Genomic DNA, 19,300 nt, shown 5'->3' with positions numbered 1-19,300 from the left:
TAAATGTTCTATTGTAAAACCTTCCCTGGCAACCCCTAACCCTAACATATAGACAGGAAAAGTAAGCCACACAGGTTGAGATGGGGTATTCCCATAGAAAACTGCACCCAACCCTCATCTCCATCTCGTATTACAGATCACCAACCCCATCCCCACCCGGGTTCTTGAGGACAGGAGTTTATCTCTGCATAGACTCTACATGCCCGGCACGTACCTGGTATTCAACAAATACTGATGGGCTTCTTCACGAATGCACGTAAAGCACCTGAGATGCCAGCAGCCAGCACCCTCAGGCGCGCCCCTGAATGTATTTTTCTGAGATTACACCCAGCATCTAGCACCGCGCCAGGCACTGAATACCGGCGTGTCTAATTGTTGGTTAATGGACCAGAAGTTCAGGAACGCGCACAACAAAGACGTAGCTGACCTCGTGAAAGGCTCCCGAGGGAGCTTAGAGGCCCGGTGCTCCCCTGTCGGGAGCGCCGGTTTCCCCAGAGCCCGGCCCGCTGGGCTGGCGGGTCTGGCGGGCTCTGCCGGCGCCTCCAGCAGCTGGGCGGGTACAAAAGCTTCTCCCTGCGCCGCGCCCGCAGCGGAGTGGCGGATTCTGGCGGGTTCCCTGCCTCTCTAGGAGCACGGCCGCTCGTCTCTCTGGTGAGCCGGGAGGACCCCCGCTGCCACCTCCCGCCCCGCCCAGGTCACTCTCCGCCGCCGGACCTCAGGCCCATTCGGACGGTGCAAGCACGCCCCAAATTTATGTACATCATTTCGATTGAAAACCAACACAGTGGTAAATGTCTGTCTTCGGGGTCATCACTGGCTGGTAGGAGAGACAGATCAATAAAAAGACCATTATAGTAAGCTGTACAAATTATTTTCTTTAAGTATACATAATATATGCACAATAAAAAAGTCAAGTTGCAAAAGGACCATAAAACGAAAAGTGTCCCCTCTTTAGAGTTAACCATTGTATTTTGTTCATATTTATCTAGGACACTACCTGCCACACAGTAGCACTTAATGAACATTTTGTTTAGTGAATAAGTATTTATACATTTTAAAACACTTATGGTATCATAATGTAATTTTGCACCTTAGCTCTTTTCGGTTAAGACAACTTGGAGATCTTCACAGAGCAGCTTATTCTTTAACAGCCAAGTAATACTGTATGGGTGTTCCATAATTTACTTAACTATCCTATTGATGCATACTTAGGTTATATTTTTTCTTTAAAAGCAATGCTAGAGGGAACACCATTCAATACCTTTACATTCTTTTAAGAATATATTTCTAGGATAAATGCCACATATTAGAACTGATCAGCCAAAGGACACGTGCATTTAAAATGCTGATATGCAAGTTCCCTATTTGATTTTTAAGGGCACTTCTGTTTAAGAGTAAAAGGAGACTTTAGTAGAAAAATTAGTAAAGGATATGAACATTACTACACACAAGTGACAAATTAACATGTGAAAAGATGTTCAATAGTAAAAATATAAAAAACTCTTTAAAAAACAGACCTATTATTTATTCATTTACCTACTGAGTTTTGGCAATTATGAATAAAGCCGCTATAAACATCTGTGTGCAAACTTCTGTGTAGACACTGGTTTTCAGCTCCTTTGGGTAAACACTAAGGAGGGCGATTGTTGGATCACATGGTAAGAGTATGTTTAATTTTGTACGAAACTACCAAACTGTCATCCAAAGTGGCTGTATCATTTTGCATTCCCACCAGCAATGAATGAGAGCTCCTGTTGTTCCACATCCATACCAGAATTTGATGTGTCAGTGTTCTGGATTTTGGTCATTCTAATAGATGTGTAGTGGCATCTCACAGTTGTTTTAATTTGCAATTTCCCTGATGGGATATGGTGTGGAGCATCTTTTCATATGCTTATTTTCCATCTGTGTATCTTCTTTAACGAGGTGTCTGTCAAGGTCTTTGGCTCATGTTTGAATCGGGTTGTTTCCTTATTTCTGAGTTTTAAGAGTTCTTTCTATATTTTGGATAACAGTCCTTTAACAGATATTTCTTTTGCTGTGGTATATGCAGACAATGGAATATTATTCAGTGCTAAAAAGAAATAAGCTGGCCAGACACGGTGGCTCAAGCCTGTGATCCCAGCACTTTGGGAGGCTGAGGCAGGTGGATCGCTTTGAGCTCAGGAGCTGGAGACTAGCCTGGGCAACACAGTGAAACCCCATCTCTACTAAAAATACAAAAAATTAGCCGGCCGTGGTGGTGTGCGCCTGTGGTCCCAGCTACTCAGAAGGCTGAGGCTGGAGAATTGCTTAAACCCAGGAAGCAAAGGTTGTAGTGAGCCAAGATCGTACCACAGCACTCCAGCCTGGGCAACAGAGTGAGACCTTATGTCAAAAAAAAAAAAGAAAAAAAAAAAAGAAATGAGCTATCAAGGCATGAAAAGACATTGAGAAAATTTAAAAGCATATTACAAAGTGAAAGAATCCTGTCTGAAAAGCTACATACTGTATGATTTCAACTACAAGTTGAGTATCCCTTATCTGAAATGCTCGGGGCCAGAAGTGTTTCCAATTTCAGATTTTGGAATATATACATACACTATGAAATATCTTAGGGATGAGGCCCAAGTCTAAACATGAAATTCATTTGTTTCATATATACCTTACTCACATAGAGCTAATTTTATACAGTTTAAATAATTTTGTGCATGAAACATAGTCTTTTTTTTTGAGATTGAGTCTTGCTCTGTTGCCCAGACTGGAGTGCAGTGGCACAATGTTGGCTCACCACAACCTCCGCCTCCTGGGTTCAAGCAATTCTCGTGCCTCAGCCTCCCAAGTAGCTGGAACTACAGGTGCATGCTACCACACCCGGCTAATTTTTATATTTTTAGCAAAGACGGGGTTTCGCCATGTTGGCCAGGCTGGTCTCAAACGCCTGACCTCAGGTGATCCACCCACCTTGGCCTCCCAAAGTGCTGGGATTACAGGCTTGAGCCACTGCACCCAGCCGAAACAAAGTCTTGACTGGATTTTGTCTATGACCTGTCACGAGGTCAGGTATGAAATCTTTCACTTGTAGCATCATGTTGGTGCTGAAGTTTCACATTTTATCACAAGTTATGCATTTTGGATTTTGGGTTTTCAGATTAGCTGTACTCAACCTGTATACATGACATCCTGGAAAAGGCAAAACTATAAAGACTGTAGAAAGGTCAGTGGTTGCTAGGGGCTGGAAAAAGGGAGGGATGAATAATAGGTAAGGCACAGAGGATTTTTAGGGCAGTGAAACTATAATGGTGGACACGATATTATGTATTTGTCCAGACCCATAAAATGAACAATACCAAGAGTGAACCCTAATGTAAACTATGGTCTTTGGGTGATAATATGTCAATGTAGGTTCATCAATTGTAACAAATGTCACCCTGGGAGGGGATGTTGATAATAGGGGAGGCTATACATGAATGGGAGCAGTGGGTATATGAGAAATCTTTGTATCTTCCTCTCAATTTTGCTGAGAACTTAAAACTGCTCTAAAAAATGGTTTATTAAAAAAAGCAATCCATTTTGTACACATCAGATTGTCAAATATTCAAAAGAATAATTCCCAGTTTACGTGGGTATAGAAAATTGGGCATTATCATAGGCTGCTAACAGGGTGTACAAATTAGTGTAACTTTTCTGGAGGGCATTCTGGAAAATGCATCAAAAGCCTTAGAAAATATGCCTACCTTCTGCCTCATTGATTCTCATTATGGGAACTGAACAAAGAAAAAAATTCTGTAAGTAGGCAAAGTTGTATATACAAGGATGTTCACTGAAAAATTGTTTATGGTGATCAAACTGTAAATGACGTAAATGATGAACAATGGGGACATATACCATAGAATACTGCACAGCTTATATGGAAAATTATCTTCCACAAACACTTTAAATAAATCTGCAGGGATTTGTTTGAAACCTTTATTAGAAGGAAACAGTATTCTATGGACTCCCAAGACCAGGATATATATGGATTGCAGAGGCTGAGGGCTGAAGTTGCCACACCTGATTCTCTCGGAGCCCTCATGGGATTCCCACTTCAGGAGTCCGCTTCATTTTTTTGTTTCTCAGTTTGTCTCTATTTGGTTTTCATGTGGCCACAAAAATTGTTCCAGTGTGCACTTGTGTCCTCTCTTTTTCTATGTATATTTTAGACAGGGTCCTGTTCTGTTGCCCAGGCTAGACTGTAGTGGTGCAATCATGGTTCACCACAGCCTTGATCTCCTGGACTTGAATAAGCCTCCCATCTCTGCCTCCCAAGTAGCTGGGACTACAGGTGTGTGCCACCAACCTAGCTAATTTTTTTTATTTTTTGTAGAGATGGGGTTTCGTCATGTTGCCCAGGCTGGTCTCAAACTCCTGGGTTCAAGTGACCCTCCCATCTTGGCCTCCCAATGTGTTGGGATTACAGGAATGAGCTACTGCACCTGGCCTCCAACTCTGTATTACTTTTGGGTTCAAATGCCTAATAAACACCAATCAAAATCTGTGATCCAATGTCAAATTCCTATGGGCATCTAAAGCCTGGCTTGAGGGTCCCTTCCTGATCCAATCATCAGTGGTGGGGGACAGGTCACATGGCAGGCTGCACACTCAGAATTATGGCAGGAGTGGATTAGAACAGGGTGTGAGGATAGGTAAACTGACTATCCTGTCTGTTACAAATAAAAATTGTTCATGACATAAAGTCCAATGAGAAAAGTCAATTGTTCATGTGTGAAAAAGACCAGTTATCTACAAATCTACATTAACAGGTTATATCTGTACCATGAACAAGATGATTTGTTTTCTTCACATTTTTCAAGTTTTTTAAACAATGGATATGAACTTCTATCAGGCATAAATTAATAAGAATTTATGAAGATATTAATACAAACTATTAGGGTTATTTTTCCCCTTTCCTATTTTCCCATACTACTTTTAATGGCAAACTACTTAGTAACTTTATCAGTTTTTTAAACAGTGAGTGAATGGGAAATGGAGAAACAGCGACTTCCCACTTCACTGTATATTTGGATATTACAGGATACTACTCAAACAGAAATGCCTGATCAGTAGAAAATATTGCTGCAATATATCCCTCCTGGGTTCCTGTCCTCTGAATAGGGATTTTTAATTTACCTTTCAGGGTGTCTTGCACTGCAAGCAAAACCTTGAGATTTGTTATGACATTTGCCCTTTGTTAAATGTTTCTATAACTTTTAAGAATTAAGTAGTAAGAAGACATTATTAATTAAATATACCTCTAGTTGACATTTATGCCCAGGTGGATATGGGTCTGACCCAAGGGAAATAACGAGAACACCATCTCCTTTGGATCCATAAGGAAGAAGTAAGTTGTTTAAGGTGTCAATACATTTAGAATGTTTACACCTGTTCTATAAAATCATCATGGAGAAAGCCAATATACGTCTTCCAGATAATTGTGAGGGAAAGTACTTCACACTTTGAATCTTTTCATTTTCATAATAGTAATATATTCCATGTACTTTCTTAAACTGAACAGAATCAAATAGATTTAAACTATGAGATGGTGCTAAATGTTTAGATACCGATCTTAACATAGTCCTCAAAATACTTGGGGGAAAATTCCGGACATCAACTTAATTTTACTCATAAAGGCAGAATAAAATATACATAGCTTTCTGGCTTCCTAAGCAACACACTACAACTGATTTTACATGAAATCTTTTAGTGTCTCAAAAATTTATAGCTGAAGGCCGGGCGCTGTGGCTCACGCGTGTAATCCCAGCACTTTGGGAGGCTGAGGTGGGTGGATCACCTGAGGTCAGGTGTTCAAGAACAGCCTGACCAACATGGTGAAACCCCATCTCTACTAAAAATACAAAATTAGCTGGGCATGGTGGCACATGCCTGTAATCTCAGCTACTTGGGAGGCTGAGGCAGGAGAATTGCTTGAACCCAGGAGGGGAAGGTTGCAGTGAGCCAAGATTGCATTATTGCACTCCAGCCTGGACAACAAGAGCAAAACTCCGCATGAAAAAAAAAAAAAAAAGCTACAGCTGCTTCTATGACAGATTTGTTTTCCCTCCAAGAAATTGTACTGATTGTTGCTTTTGATCAGCTTAACTCTCCCCTTTATCCTTAGTAATGGAAGCCTAATTTTCAGCTGGGCACTCTGCAGTCCAGAATAAGACACACTTTCCAGCCTTCTTTGCCTAGGTTTTGCCTATGACATACTTACTAAGTGATTTTTGGAGAGGTTGCTCAAAAGGAGGTGACTGAACTGGGATAAGCCTCTTTTTTGGAGAGGTTGCTCAAAAGGAGGTGACTGAACTGGGATAAGCCTCTTTTTGTTCCTCTGCCTTTTGTCCACATTTTGCATGTGATAACTGGAGCTTCAGCAGCCATCAAGGATGGACTAATTATCTCCAGTCCTTTTCTATTAGAGAGAAAAATAAACTCGTATGAAGTCGCTCATGCTTTTTGTTTTTAAATTATATGCAGCTGAATCTAGTCCCAACCACTACATGAGGGTTCACTGATCTTTTCACATTGGAAGACCGAGAAGTCTTCTCTGGACAGGAATATCCTCTGCAGCTACTAACGATTAGTAAGTGGTATTTGTCACTCTGGTGATATGTTTTGGAGTGGACGCCCCTAATTTTAATATTCTTCATCTGTGACATTCTGGTATTCACAATATAAAGATCATGATCTCCTCTCCAAGCTGACTTTATTGTTTAACTTCCGAAGTATTCCAGAACAAGCAACATTTCAAAATTGCATCATCAATATTAAAGGGAAAAAGTCCAATTTCTTTCATCAGACATTTACTGAATAGTGTCTATGCAGCAGCCACTATACTGGTACTGGAGTTATCAAGTCAGACAGTTGCTATTCAGATTAATTCAGCAAGGTTCATTCAAATTACTCATGAAATCTCTTTCAAAGTCTAAGTAAAACGTTGATTTATAACTTGAATCTTGACATAATGTGGTGGGGAATGGCGATGGGAAATGGTAAAATTACATGAAGCTAACCCTGAAGGCAAGTTCTGAAGTTCACCAGCGAAAATTATCTTTGCTTTTGAAAATGCTTCCACTGGGGAAGGAAGGGGTAAGGCCAGTGGGAGGAATGAGGTGAAGCCACTGGGGGAAAATGTTCACCATTAATCTGTACTTTAAAGACACCTTTGAGAGTAGTATACTTCCAAACATCATCAGTTTTCTTTCATAGGAGAAAGTTGCTATAGCATATCCAAAAATATCAATCTTCCCTTGTTCTGCTTAAGCCCGCAAATCTGTGGGCACTTGATTCACTGCTGACTTCAAAACTCTTACTCAGTCATGAAGCTCTCTATTGCTTAGAGTATATAACCATGCAGTTATGTTACACGCTCTGAGATGTCCTGCAGTGAAGAATGCTGTTTAACTTTGATCCTAGCATATCATCTACAGTGAAATTATTGTGGTCCAAAGCTGACTTCAAGGAAAGCAAAGGAGAGAGAATAGAGGCAGGGAGCCTCCAACTCAGCCCCCAAGAATTTTCTGATGCCACAGTGGGCTACGGTGACTTTTCCTAAAGTGCTGTTTGCTAGTCAATGTGCCTTCTCTGATGTTCTACAAGGAGAGAACACCTCATCAAGCCAGTTTGTCTTTGTGGTGGTATCTCTGATGTTGAAAAAGACCTGACCTTTGCCTGAAGGCTTCTCCACATTCACTACACTGATAGGGTTTTTCTTCATTGTGGATTCTTACATGCTGAGCAAGGTGTGAGTTTAGTCGGAAGGCTTTCTGGCATATGTTACACTTGAAAGGTTTTTCTCCAGTATGAATTCTGTGGTGTCGAATAAGGTCTGAGGTCAAACTGAAAGCTTTTCCACACTCGTTACATTGATGGCTTTTGGAGTGACTATGGATTCTCTGATGGTGGGTGAGGAGTAAGGCCTGACTAAAGGTTTTTCCACACTCCTTGCACTCACAGGGCTCCTCCTGACTGTGAATTCTCTGATGTCGATTAAGGTGAGAGCTGCGCCTAAAATTTTTTCCACAATGGATACATAGATAAGGTTTCTCTCCAGTATGAATTCTGAGATGTTCCAAAAGGCCTGCATTCTGGCTAAAGACTTTGCCACACTCATTGCACTGATAAGGCTTCTCACCAAGATGGATTTTCTGATGTCTGACGAGGTGTGAACTCCTCTGAAAGGCTTTCCCACACTCATGACACTGATGACCTTTCTCTCTAGAGAGGACTTTCTTATGTCCTGTCAGACTGGAACTCTGACACACATCAGACTCGCAGAGTTTCTTTCCCGTGTGTGTACTCGCATGTTCAATCAGGTCCAAGTGCTGGATGAATCTCTGCTCACATTCTGAGCATTTATACTCAGTCTTCTCTTTGGGCTTGGCCTGATGCCTTTCCAAGTTAGAGCCCTCATTATGAGCCTCCATGGGTTCAGATATTTTCCCAGATGACTCTACTCTTCCACAAGAGTCTGTTACTACAATAAGCTTCCCATTCTCAATCCTTGTCTCCTCACCTGCAATATTAAATATATACCACCAATTACTTGTCTTTTGATGCTTGGGGAAAGGAATCTGCAACTAAAAGGAAAAAAAATTTAATGAAGCCATGTGTGCAAAGTAAAAACATTGTGGATGCTTGTGATTGCGTAAAACAGTTACAGAATGGTACACAAGACATTGTTAACTGTGACTGTCTTTGGGGAAAGATGGGGAATTCTGGTGGGAGGTGACTTAAATAGTTTAAATTTTATCATGGGATACCACACACAGAGAAGCTAGCAAGCAAGCAAATAAACTGTCTTAAAGGGCATGGCTGTACAGTCTTGAAGATAACTTGTCACATGGAAAATAAAAAAAGCTAGGTTAATTGAGGCCCCCAGGGCCCATAAGAAAGGGACGATATTTTAACTGAAAATGAAGAAATGTAGATGTGGTGCCCAATTTTATCACTAACTGTGTAATCTTAAAAAAGTAAGGTAAATCATCTGGGCTCTGTGTCCTCATCCATAAAGAAAGAATAATGTACTATAAGACCTTGACAATAACATGAAGTTCACAAAAATGCCTTCGCCTTTCCTAATCTCCTTGGACAGCAGTAACTGTTCTCCTGTGTGGTTCAACAGAGCTTTTATCTCAACGCTATGATAATTTATTCATGTCTGTCGCTCCCTGCACCCCTGATGCACAATGCCCCAAGAGACTGTAAGCACATGCAGAGCAGACTTTGTTTTCTCTAGCACAGAGCCTGGTACATAACAGACATTAAACAAACGTTTACTAAATAAATGGCCTGTGTCCTAAGGGTGAAATTAAATGAAAATAGAGAAAACTTAAGCTCAGATACACAAGCAGACGGGTGAGAAGAATGTGAAGTTTTTGTTTTGTTTCATTTTATATTTTTATTTACCAGTTTTTCTTGTAGCTAAGGATAACTCTTTAAAGGCTAGGAGCATGACTGGGGATGCAAAGTCAGAATGAGAGAGTAAAAGGAAAGCTGGATGGAGAAAATAGAAGAAAGACTCTAAGCAGCACTAATAACAAACAAAAGAGGGTTAATCAGTGTGAGCAAGTTAATTCAGCAGATAAGTAAAAAGGAAAGAGTGGATGACAGCTGAAAGGAAAAGTGAAAGTGAAGGAATTAGTAAGGAGACATCAGAGAAAGGAAGGTCACAGGTGGGGAGTGAAGAAATTAAATAATGTAATAATGTACTGTGTACAAAGACCCGCTACAACAGAATGAAGTATTCAGTCCTACACAGGGGCAGGGGGCAAGAGTGAGATATTAAGGGAAAGGAATAAGACTCTTCCAGTAATGACATAATCACATATACAACTTTAAAAAAGCAAGAGAGGATGAAACCAAAAAACAACCTGAACTTTGAATATAAAATAACATTTTTAACAGATCCAGAGGGTAAGGGACATTTTCAAGAGTCTACTGACATTACATTCACTTTTTTTGAGACATGGTCTTGCTCTGTTGCCAACGCTGGAGTACAGTGGTGCAATCGCATAGCTCACTGCAGTCTTGAACTCCTGGGCTCAAGCAATCCTCTTGCCTCAGCCTCCCAAGTGGCTAGAACTACAGCTGCATGCCACCACGCCTAGCTATTTATTTATTTTTTGTAGAGGACAGGGTTTCACTATGTTGCCCAGGCTGGTCTCAAACATCTGGCTTCAAGCAATCCTCCCACTTTGGCTTCCCAAAGTAGTGGGATTACAGCAGCCACATTTACTTTTTGTATTTAAACTATACACCCATCACTGATTACATGGTAATCATTTCTGCAGGCTAATTCATTTCTGCAAGGCTATTGAGAAAAGGTAGGCCCCTTTCTTTCAGCTACTTTATTCAGGATGCTCCCAGAAGAAAGGTAACTTTGAAGCTGACTTGGAAATTGAACAGAGGAATAGGTAGCATGTAAAGCATGATTTTACATATAAAACCAGTCATTCATCAAACAGACATTTATTGAGGGTCTACACTAGGCCAGGGACTGTAGCTGACTCAGAAAACAAAACAAAACCCCTTCCCTTTTAGTCTGGCAAGAGAAAAAGAGAAGCAAACTAGAAACTGCAATATAATGTAATTAGTTCTATGACAGAAAAAAAAAGAAGAAATGAAAAAATGTAAGGAGCAAAAATTAGGAAGAAGAATTTCAGTGACAAAGAAAATAAAGGAGGCTGGGCGAGGTGGCTTGCACCTATAATGCCAGCACTGTGAGAGGCCCAAATGGGAGAAATGCTTAAGACCAGGAGTTCGAGACCAGCCAGGGCAACAGAGGGAGACCCTGTCTCTACAAATAATAATAATAAAAAGCCAGGTGTGGTGGCACACACACCGGTAGTCCCAGATACTTGGGAGGCTGAGGTGGGAGGATCACTTGAGCCTGGAAGGTCAAGGCTGTAGTGAGCTATGACTGCACCATTGTATTCCAGCCTGAAGACAGAGCAAGACCCTGTCTCAATAGAAAAACAACAACAAAAAAGAAAGTATAGAACCAAAAAAAAAAAAAAAATCCAGGTGACATTTAGAAATGAAAGATAGTGGCCATTTACAATAATTTGAAGGAAATTTAAAAAAATGAGTAATGAAGCATGTGGCTTTCTTTGCCTTGATTAAGAAACTAGCAGTACTTGTTTTTTTTTGTTTGTTTGTTTGTTTTTTGAGACAGAGTCTTGCTGTGTCGCCCAGGCTGAAGTGTAGTGGCGTGATCTCGGCTCACTGCAATCTCAGCCTCCTGGATTCAAGCAGTTCTCTGCCTCAGCCTCCCGAGTAGCTGGGATTACAGGCACCCGCCACCAAACCTGGCTAATTTTTGTATTTTTAGTAGAGACAGTGTTTCACCATCTTGGCCAGGCTGGTCTTGAACTCCTGACCTCGTATACCTACCCGCCTTGGCCTCCCAAAGTGTTGGGTTTACAGGCATGAGCCACCATGCCTGGCCACTATTTGCTTTTTTAAGAGATGTTGCCCAGACTGAAGTGCACTGGCACAATCATTGCTCACTGCAGCCTTGAACTGGGCTCAAGTGATCCTTCTCCCTTAGCTTCCCAAGTAGCTGGCCTGGCACTGCTTTTTTTATTCACCCCTACAGTAAGAGGAAGAAGAGCAAGGTGAAGGTCCAGGTTCCCTTTGTACCCTTTTCTTGCTATTTTGTTCAGCTAAAATATTTGGGGTGATAGACATCTCTTATCTCTTGATAGTGGTCCTGATTAGACCACAATTATTTCGCATTTGTGAAAACTCATTGACCTGTACATCTAAAAAGAGTGAATTTTACTACATGTAAATTATGCTTCAGTAAACCTGACTCAAAACAAAAGCAAAAAACAAAATACAAGGGTGCTAAGCACAACCTCAGAGGGAAAGGCACAGTCCACCACGTCTCACACACAGAAGATGCAATCCAATTCTTACCCTTCTCTTTCTCAGGCTTTGTAACTTCACACTCATGCCGAACCTGCTGTTCCTGTACTCCTTTCAGAGGGGCCATCTCCTCCACAAGCATTTTTTGTTTCTTTGGCTGGTCTGGGTCCTAGGGACAATTAGGTATATGGAGGCATAATTAGATATATGTGGGTTTAGGAAACTGCTGTTCAGTAAAACACCTAGGTGTTAAAAAAGAGAAACCCCAGAGGGGCAAAGAAAAGAAGATGGGGAATCTGGTGCACATTCAGTTTTCTCCCAGCAAGGGCCAGGTAAGGTTGAGGTAAGACCTAAGGAAATTAACAGCTAGACTGGAAAAAAACTGAATCAAAGCTTAGTAATTCTCCTTCCGCTGATGAGCCCATGTCCACCTGTCTGGCCAGAGATCTCAATTCCTGCATTCCTGAAAAAGAGCACATCTGACCCTTACCACCTGTTGTCCTGTTTCTCCAAGATCCAGCTGCAAATCCTCCAGAACAACAACCACGTCCTCCCTGCTCTCTGGGTGATGCTCCTGCACCCGGGCCTGGAGCTCCTTAGGCAGGATGATCAGAAACTGCTCCAGCACCAGCAGCTCCAGGATCTGCTCCTTGGTATGGGTCTCGGGCTGTAGCCACTGTTGACAGAGCTCCCGGAGCCGACTTAGTGCTTCTTGAGGTCCTGTGGTCTCTTCATAATGCAACTGCCTGAATTGTTTGCACAATGGCTCCTGTCCAAGGCCTTTACTGTTTCCTTGCAGCTTGAATCCCTGTTCCCAAGTAGAGTAGTGATCCTCCCTCACTACCCGAAGCCCCTCCTTCTTCAGATTCAGGGGAGCCAGGGAATGGGCACTCACCAATGCTGTTGCCATCCCCAGCTTCAGACTGCTCTCCTTGTTTTGGAGAACTTTCTTTGGACTGTATCTTCAGAGACACTCCTAAAATTATAGTAACAAGAGTGACAGAAACAGTAATAGTACTGCTAACAAGAACAGTAACATTTTCTTGGGTTTATACATTTCCTATTATCCATTTTTTCGCTCTGAAACAACCATTTCTAAACATACATATAGAAGGAAAAAACTATCTTACAGAATACCATCTAATGTAGAAGGAATAATAGATTTGAAAAATCACCATTTTGTAGCCCTCAAAATAACTGAGGCTAGGCACTGTGGCTTACACTTGTCATCTCAGCACTTTGGGAGGCTGAGGTGGGAAGACTGCTTAAGCCCAGGAGTTTCAGTCCAGCCTGGGCAACATAGTGACACCAGGCATGGTGGCACACGCCTGTAATCCAAGCTACTCGGGAGGCTGAGGAGGGAGAACTGCTTGAGCCCAGGAGTCTGAGTTCAGCCTGGGCAACCAGAGCAAGACCTATATCAAAAAAGGAAGAAAAGAGAGAAAAAGAATGAAAGAAAGAAAGAAAAAGAAAAGAAAAAAGACAAGTGAAAGACAAGGAAATAGAGAAAGTTTTTTCAGACAAAAAAGACACCATAAAGCTGTTGGATGTTCAGTGTAGTAGTTAGTTATGGCTGGGAAAACGTTATATGGAGCCGGAATCCTGGGAAACATCTACATGTAAGAAACAGAAGTGAGATGGAACTGGAAAGGTAGGAGGAGAAAAAAGACAATAGTATCCAGAAGGTCAAGGAGGTCTATTTCTGTAAATGTGGAATGGTGGAAAGACCCTGGGCCTTAGACAGGCCTGGGTTCCAATCCAGCCCTGTCACTTACATGTTGTGACCTGGGGCAAGTTACTTATCCTTTTGGACTTAGTTTACTCATTTGTAAAATGAAGATAATACCTAATTCACAGAAGTTTTGAGGTAAATGAGATAATTCTAAAGAACAGAAGGAATTCACTGATTTATAAGGGAAATGATATGAGCACAGTGTTCAAGAGTGTGAAATGCTATAAGATGGTGAATTAATCTAAGACCTGGCATAGACACTTGATTCAAAAACAAAGATGTCATTAGCGACCTCTGTGAAGGTAATTTTGGTAGTGAGAATAGCTAGCCTGCCATAGGAAATGAGAAAATGGAGAGTGAGCATAAATGACAAATTTCAAAAAAGTAATACATTGAATGGAACAAGAAAAATAGGGCAGAAACTAGAAAGGGCTAATGTAGAGTATAAGTATTTTTGTGACTTCAATCACTGTCCTTATGCTGATGATTTCCTTATTCTTCAGGTCAGATATCTCAAGTGTCAGACTTGAATTTCCTTCTGCCTATTTGGGACCAGGATACCCTACAGAAGCCTCTCAAATCCAACATGTCAAAAATGAACTCAGACAATTCCCTACCATCCTTTGGGGCAGGCCCTTGGTATGTGGGGATTTAGCATTCTTGATTTTGACTATGCTTGAGTATCCCTATAGATCAGTGAAACACCATCTGTCAGCTGCTGACACATGCCTTTGAATCAATGTGCATGCGGTAAGTGGGAGAACGGGAGAAGGCTCACTTAATCAGTGGCTTAGCCTCCAAACAGTTTGCTGTTATGTATTCCTGAATGTGTATATAGTTAACATTTCCCAGCTGATAATTATTTTTCTTAGTCAAAATGAACTTAAACTTTAAAAAGCCAATTCCTAGTATTCTTAATATAAGGAAAAAAGTCCAAGAAAGTGATGATTATCAGTGAAACCCCGTGTCTACTAAAAATACAAAAAATGAGCCGGGTGTGGTGGCACACGCCTGTAGTCCTAGCTACTCAGGAGGCTAAGGCAGGAGAATCACTTGAACCCAGGAGGTGGAGGTTGCAGTGAGCTGAGATCATGCCACTGCACTCCAGCCTGGGCGACAGAGTGAGACTCTGTCTCCAAAAAAGTGATGATTATTAGCCAGAAAATAAAAGATGGGTATTGTAATGGTTAATTTTATGTGTCAACTTAACTGGCCACAGGGTGCTCAGATATTTGGTCAAACATTATTCTGGATGTTTCTGTGAGGGTGTTTTTGGAATGAGATTAACATTTAAATTGGTAGACTGTTGACTAAAACAGACTGCCCTCCATAATGTTGGTGGGCCTCATCCAAGCAGTTAAAAGTCTGACTAGAACAAAAAGGCTGACTCATCCCTGAGTAAGAGAATTCTTCCTGTCTAAAATGCTTCAAACTGAATCATCAGCTTTTTTCTTGCCATCAGACTTGGAACTAAAACAGCTCTTACTGAATCTCAAGCCTATGGCCTTCAGACAGGAACTACACCATCAGCTCTCCTGGTTCTCAGGCCTTTGGGCCTGAGCTGGAACTAAACCATTTGCTCTCCTGGGTCTCCAGCCTGAAAACTCACTCTGAAGATACTGAGACTTGCCAGCCTCCATAATGACCTATGCTAATTCCCTATAGTAAATCTCTTTCTAGATCTCTACCTATCTTTACCGATATAGATAACCTAGTTATACAAATAATGACACAAATACAGGCATATGTATATATATACATAATTCGTATTATTGTTTAGGTATATATACCTGTATTCGTATTTTTTATATATACCTGTATTCGTATTATTATATCTATAGAGATATCTATACCCATATCAGTATATATCTATGCCACATACATATATATATACTGGTATCTATATCAGTATTGGTATATAAATAAACATGTGGTATGATGTTGATATGTATATATAGGGTATGATGTGTTTTTTTTTTTTTTCTTTGAAATGGAGTCTGCCTCTGTTGCCCAGGCTGGAGTACAGCAGCGCAATCTTGGCTTACTGCAACCTCTGCCTCCCGGGTTCAAGTGATTCTCCTCCCTCAGCCTCCCGAATAGCTGGGATTACAAATGCCTGCCATGACACCCAGCTAATTTTTGTAATTTTAGCAGAGACAGTGTTTCACCATGTTGGCCAAGCTGGTCTCGAATTCCTGACCTCAAGTGATCCACCGTCCTCAGCCTCCCAAAGTGCTGGGATTACAGGCATGAGCCACCGTGCCTGGCTGGGTATGAGGCTGAATTAGTGGTGAGTTCATTTCTATAATGTGATTAAATATATCAAACACAATATATAATAAATAATTTGATAAACTGTTTTGGGAGAAGCTCCATCTACCCAGCTATTTGAGCCAGAAAACTGACCATTCCTTCCTCCTTTAATATCTCATGCATCTGATCAATCAAGTTCTATTGATTCTATTGCTTAAATATCTCTCAAATCAATCCACTTCTCATCCCCTTTGCCATTTTCTTCTCCTACCCAGACCACTGTGACAAACAGACTGGTCTGAGACACCAATCTATTTTCCACACGCAAACAGTGATCATTCTAAGGAGGATATGAAATATTATTATGTCCCTGCTATGCCTGTTACATATAATGGCTGATTATTACCCTTAGGATCAAGTTCAAAACATTTAATATGGTTTAAATTGTTTTTTGATCTAATAAAGTACTTTATTTCATCAAATTTGCAATACTCCTTCTTGCTCCTTGGCCCTTCCACAGCTTATTCCTTCTGCTTGGACCACCCTCCAACCCTCCAATTTTCTTCTTGTTAATGCCCACTCACACTTCATGTCTCAGCATAATAAAACAATGAGCCAGGACAACTATACTACATGTTTCACATATATTAATTATTTAACCCTCACACAACCCTATAAAGAAGACACTATTCCTAATTTCTTCGTGCAGAGAAGGAAATTGAGACGGGGAGAGTTGAAGAACTTACACGAAGTACCAAAGCTAAACCTCAGATCTTTTCTCCAGTATCTCTTGCACCCACAGGCCCAAAACCTTGGATTTATATTTGCCTTCTTACTGTCACACCCTACATCTGACCCAGTAGCAAATATTATTGTCTCTATTTTCAAAGCAGATCATAATCTGATCACTGGCTCAAGATATCCTTATCTCCCACCTGAATTACTTGGAATTTTAAAAAATTACTCTTAACTTTTAAGTTTTCTTGATTCCATTCTTGCCCACCTACAATCTATTATCATCATGAGTCTCCAAGTAAAGAAGCTTTAAAACATAAGTCAGATCATGTTTTCTTCTGCTCAAAATCCTCCAAAAACACACACCAAAAAAAGACAAAATTCCTTACACGATACAGTTCCCATTTCCTCTACACTCTTCCTCTCCATACCCCACTCTCTCTGACATCATTCCCTACAAAGGTCGCCTTTGTTCACTGCTCCAACCGCTCTGGTCTCCCCGTTATTCCTCAAATATGCCAAGCAAGCTCCTGCTTTAAGACCTTTGCACTTGCTATTCCCTCTACCTAGAAAGTTCCTGACCGCAAAAGCCACTTAGGTCTTTCCACCCACCTCCTTCAGATTTCTGCTCAAATATTACCTTCTCGGTGGCGCCTACCTTTAATATCTACTTAAAATTGCGCTGAATGGATGAAAAATATGCAGCAGAAGGTTGTACTCTGTTTACCAGATCCACAGCTTCATCACTCTCATAGGCCCCAGGGCCGACACCTCCGCTACGGACCCCGCCCCCTCGGTCGAGGGAAGATTCTCTGCACCCGCCGGGAAGCAGCTGCTCCCTAGGCCCCTAGGCCGCAGGTCCGCCCCAGCCCGGGGCCCAGCTCCAGGGTCCGCTCACCTGGCCAAGGGGCCTCAGAGGACCCAAACGCTCTGAAACACCGTCTTAGCTCATCGCCGAGTGTCAGCTCTAGCTCTTCGGAGCGCTTTCTTCTCCGCTCTAGGAACGCTGGAGGACCTTGGCTCGATGGTGCTGCCGCTTAGGCATCGCAGAAGGAGACTAACATGGGTGCTGCCTGCTGAGGACGGCTGGGAGGGTCATTTCGTTGTGAGCTAAGATTGTTGGGGGTTTTTTTTTTGTTTTTTTTTTGTTTCTGTTTTTGTTTTTGTTTTCTCATTTTAAAGTGGATGTTTATTTTATTCATGTAAAAACAGGCCAGCTCCGTTGAGTGTTATCACAAACGGCCAACATTTTCACTTTGCTCACATAAATAAAACACACATACTTCGCCATTTTTCGCAATTTAAAAATTCATCAAACACAATGGCAAAAATAATTGTCAAAGTATTTCGAAAATTAAACTAAACAATGGACATACGTTTGGATTGAAAGGTTTAAGGTAAGAAGAAATTAGGGCTATTACTGTGAGAGAAAATAAATCAACAACACTTTGCAATCAATGTAAGTTTCAGGGGGAATAAAAGGAACAGATATCACTTTATCAAAATAAATTCTACAACAGAGAACAGAAATAGTCTCTCTTGCCCACAGCATCACAAACTGGGTTTTTATAGTTTTTGAATAAGATAAACTCTTTGAATGCTTATACATTGCTAGTGGGAATGTAAATTAGTTCTGCCACTGTGGAAAGCAATTTGGAAATTTCTTAAAGAACTTAAAACAGAGCTCTCATTCGACCCAGCAATTCCATTATTGGGTATATACCCAGAGGAATATACTGTTCTACCATAAGGACCATGCATGTGTATGTTCATCACAGCACTTTTCACAATAGCAGAAACATGGAATCAACCTAGATGCCCATCAATGGTGGACTGGAAAAAGAAAATGTGGTACATAACACCATGGAATATCATGCAGCTAAAAGAATGAGATCATGTCCTTTGCAGCAACATGGATGCAGCTGGAGGCCATTTATCCTAAGCCAATTAACACAGGAACAGAAAACCAAATACTGCATGTTCTTACTTATAAGTGGGTGCTAAACATTCAGTAAACATGAACACAAATGGGAACAACAGACACAAGGACTTCTTGAGGGTGGAGGGTGAGAGGAAGGTGAAGATTGAAAAGTTACCTATAAGGTGACAAAATCATTTGTACACCAAACCCCAGCAGTATGCACTTCATTCATGTAACATACCTGCACATGTACCCACTGAACCTAAAACAAAAGTTGGAAGAAAGAAAAAAAAAACCTTTAAAAAATCTGAACAAACTTTTGTGTTTAACTGATCAGTTGACAGAAGCTTTGAAATATCATTAAATATACAAAACATTGTACTGACATGTAATTTATTCAGTGTTTCAAGCATTGAAATTATCATAACAGAAAAAAAAAACAACCAGTTTCATTATCACAAGCAGTTATCTTTTCTTCTTAAGTGTCTGAATGTATCTTTGAAAGCATATTTTTAAAGTAAAAATTAAATATGTTTACTTTAAAACTTTTCATTAGGCCAACAAATCTAGTCAATATGTGTTACTAATTAGAAGTCAATATTCTTTCTTGAGAGGAAAACTCATATATCTTATTTTTTAATATCTAGAAAAGGACCTTTTCAAAAATTATATAAGGGATAAACATAAAGAAAATTTAATTTAAATAGAAAGCAAATACTATATCCTATTTACTCCCCCTCTAAAATTCCCTACTATGACTAGTTTCTTAA

At 40.8% G+C, this 19,300-nt stretch overlaps 2 protein-coding genes across 9 annotated transcripts in view; both read right to left on the bottom strand.

The window, feature by feature from the left end:
• PGBD1 (piggyBac transposable element derived 1) overlaps positions 1–6,555 on the bottom strand; it is a 33,710-nt gene extending 27,155 nt beyond the window's left edge. Inside the window, exons 1-2 of one of the 2 annotated variants that reach the window (XM_055113279.2) lie at positions 6,233–6,555; positions 215–2,367 (exon numbers count right to left, since the gene is read on the bottom strand). The gene's annotated coding sequence lies outside the window, so the exon portion shown is untranslated. Of the gene's footprint in view, positions 1–214 lie in introns of both variants that reach the window. The other variant, XM_003829670.6, reaches the window with a different exon arrangement.
• Positions 6,556–6,707: 152 nt separating this feature from the next.
• Positions 6,708–18,540, bottom strand: ZSCAN26 (zinc finger and SCAN domain containing 26). Of its 7 annotated transcripts, none has more exons than XM_008955054.6 (5): positions 17,508–18,540; positions 12,785–12,865; positions 12,380–12,697; positions 11,941–12,058; positions 6,708–8,533 (listed from the first exon to the last, which is right to left on the bottom strand). In XM_008955054.6, exons 2-5 carry the CDS (start codon positions 12,797–12,799, stop codon positions 7,632–7,634), a joined length of 1,353 nt encoding a protein of 450 aa, XP_008953302.3. In that variant the 5' UTR covers positions 12,800–12,865; positions 17,508–18,540; the 3' UTR covers positions 6,708–7,631. The 7 variants fall into 7 exon arrangements, with proteins under 7 accessions (XP_008953302.3, XP_008953303.3, XP_003829719.3 ...); XM_008955055.5 differs by having other exon boundaries at positions 17,268–17,509; XM_003829671.7 differs by having other exon boundaries at positions 12,380–12,865; positions 17,268–18,540.
• Between the last annotated feature and the right edge of the window lie 760 nt (positions 18,541–19,300).

The sequence above is a fragment of the Pan paniscus genome, chromosome 5 (assembly GCF_029289425.2).
Source record: "Pan paniscus chromosome 5, NHGRI_mPanPan1-v2.0_pri, whole genome shotgun sequence".
Lineage (NCBI taxonomy): Eukaryota > Metazoa > Chordata > Mammalia > Primates > Hominidae > Pan > Pan paniscus.
The sequence above is the reverse complement of the archived record's forward strand: the minus strand, read 5'-3'. Positions and strand labels throughout refer to the sequence as shown.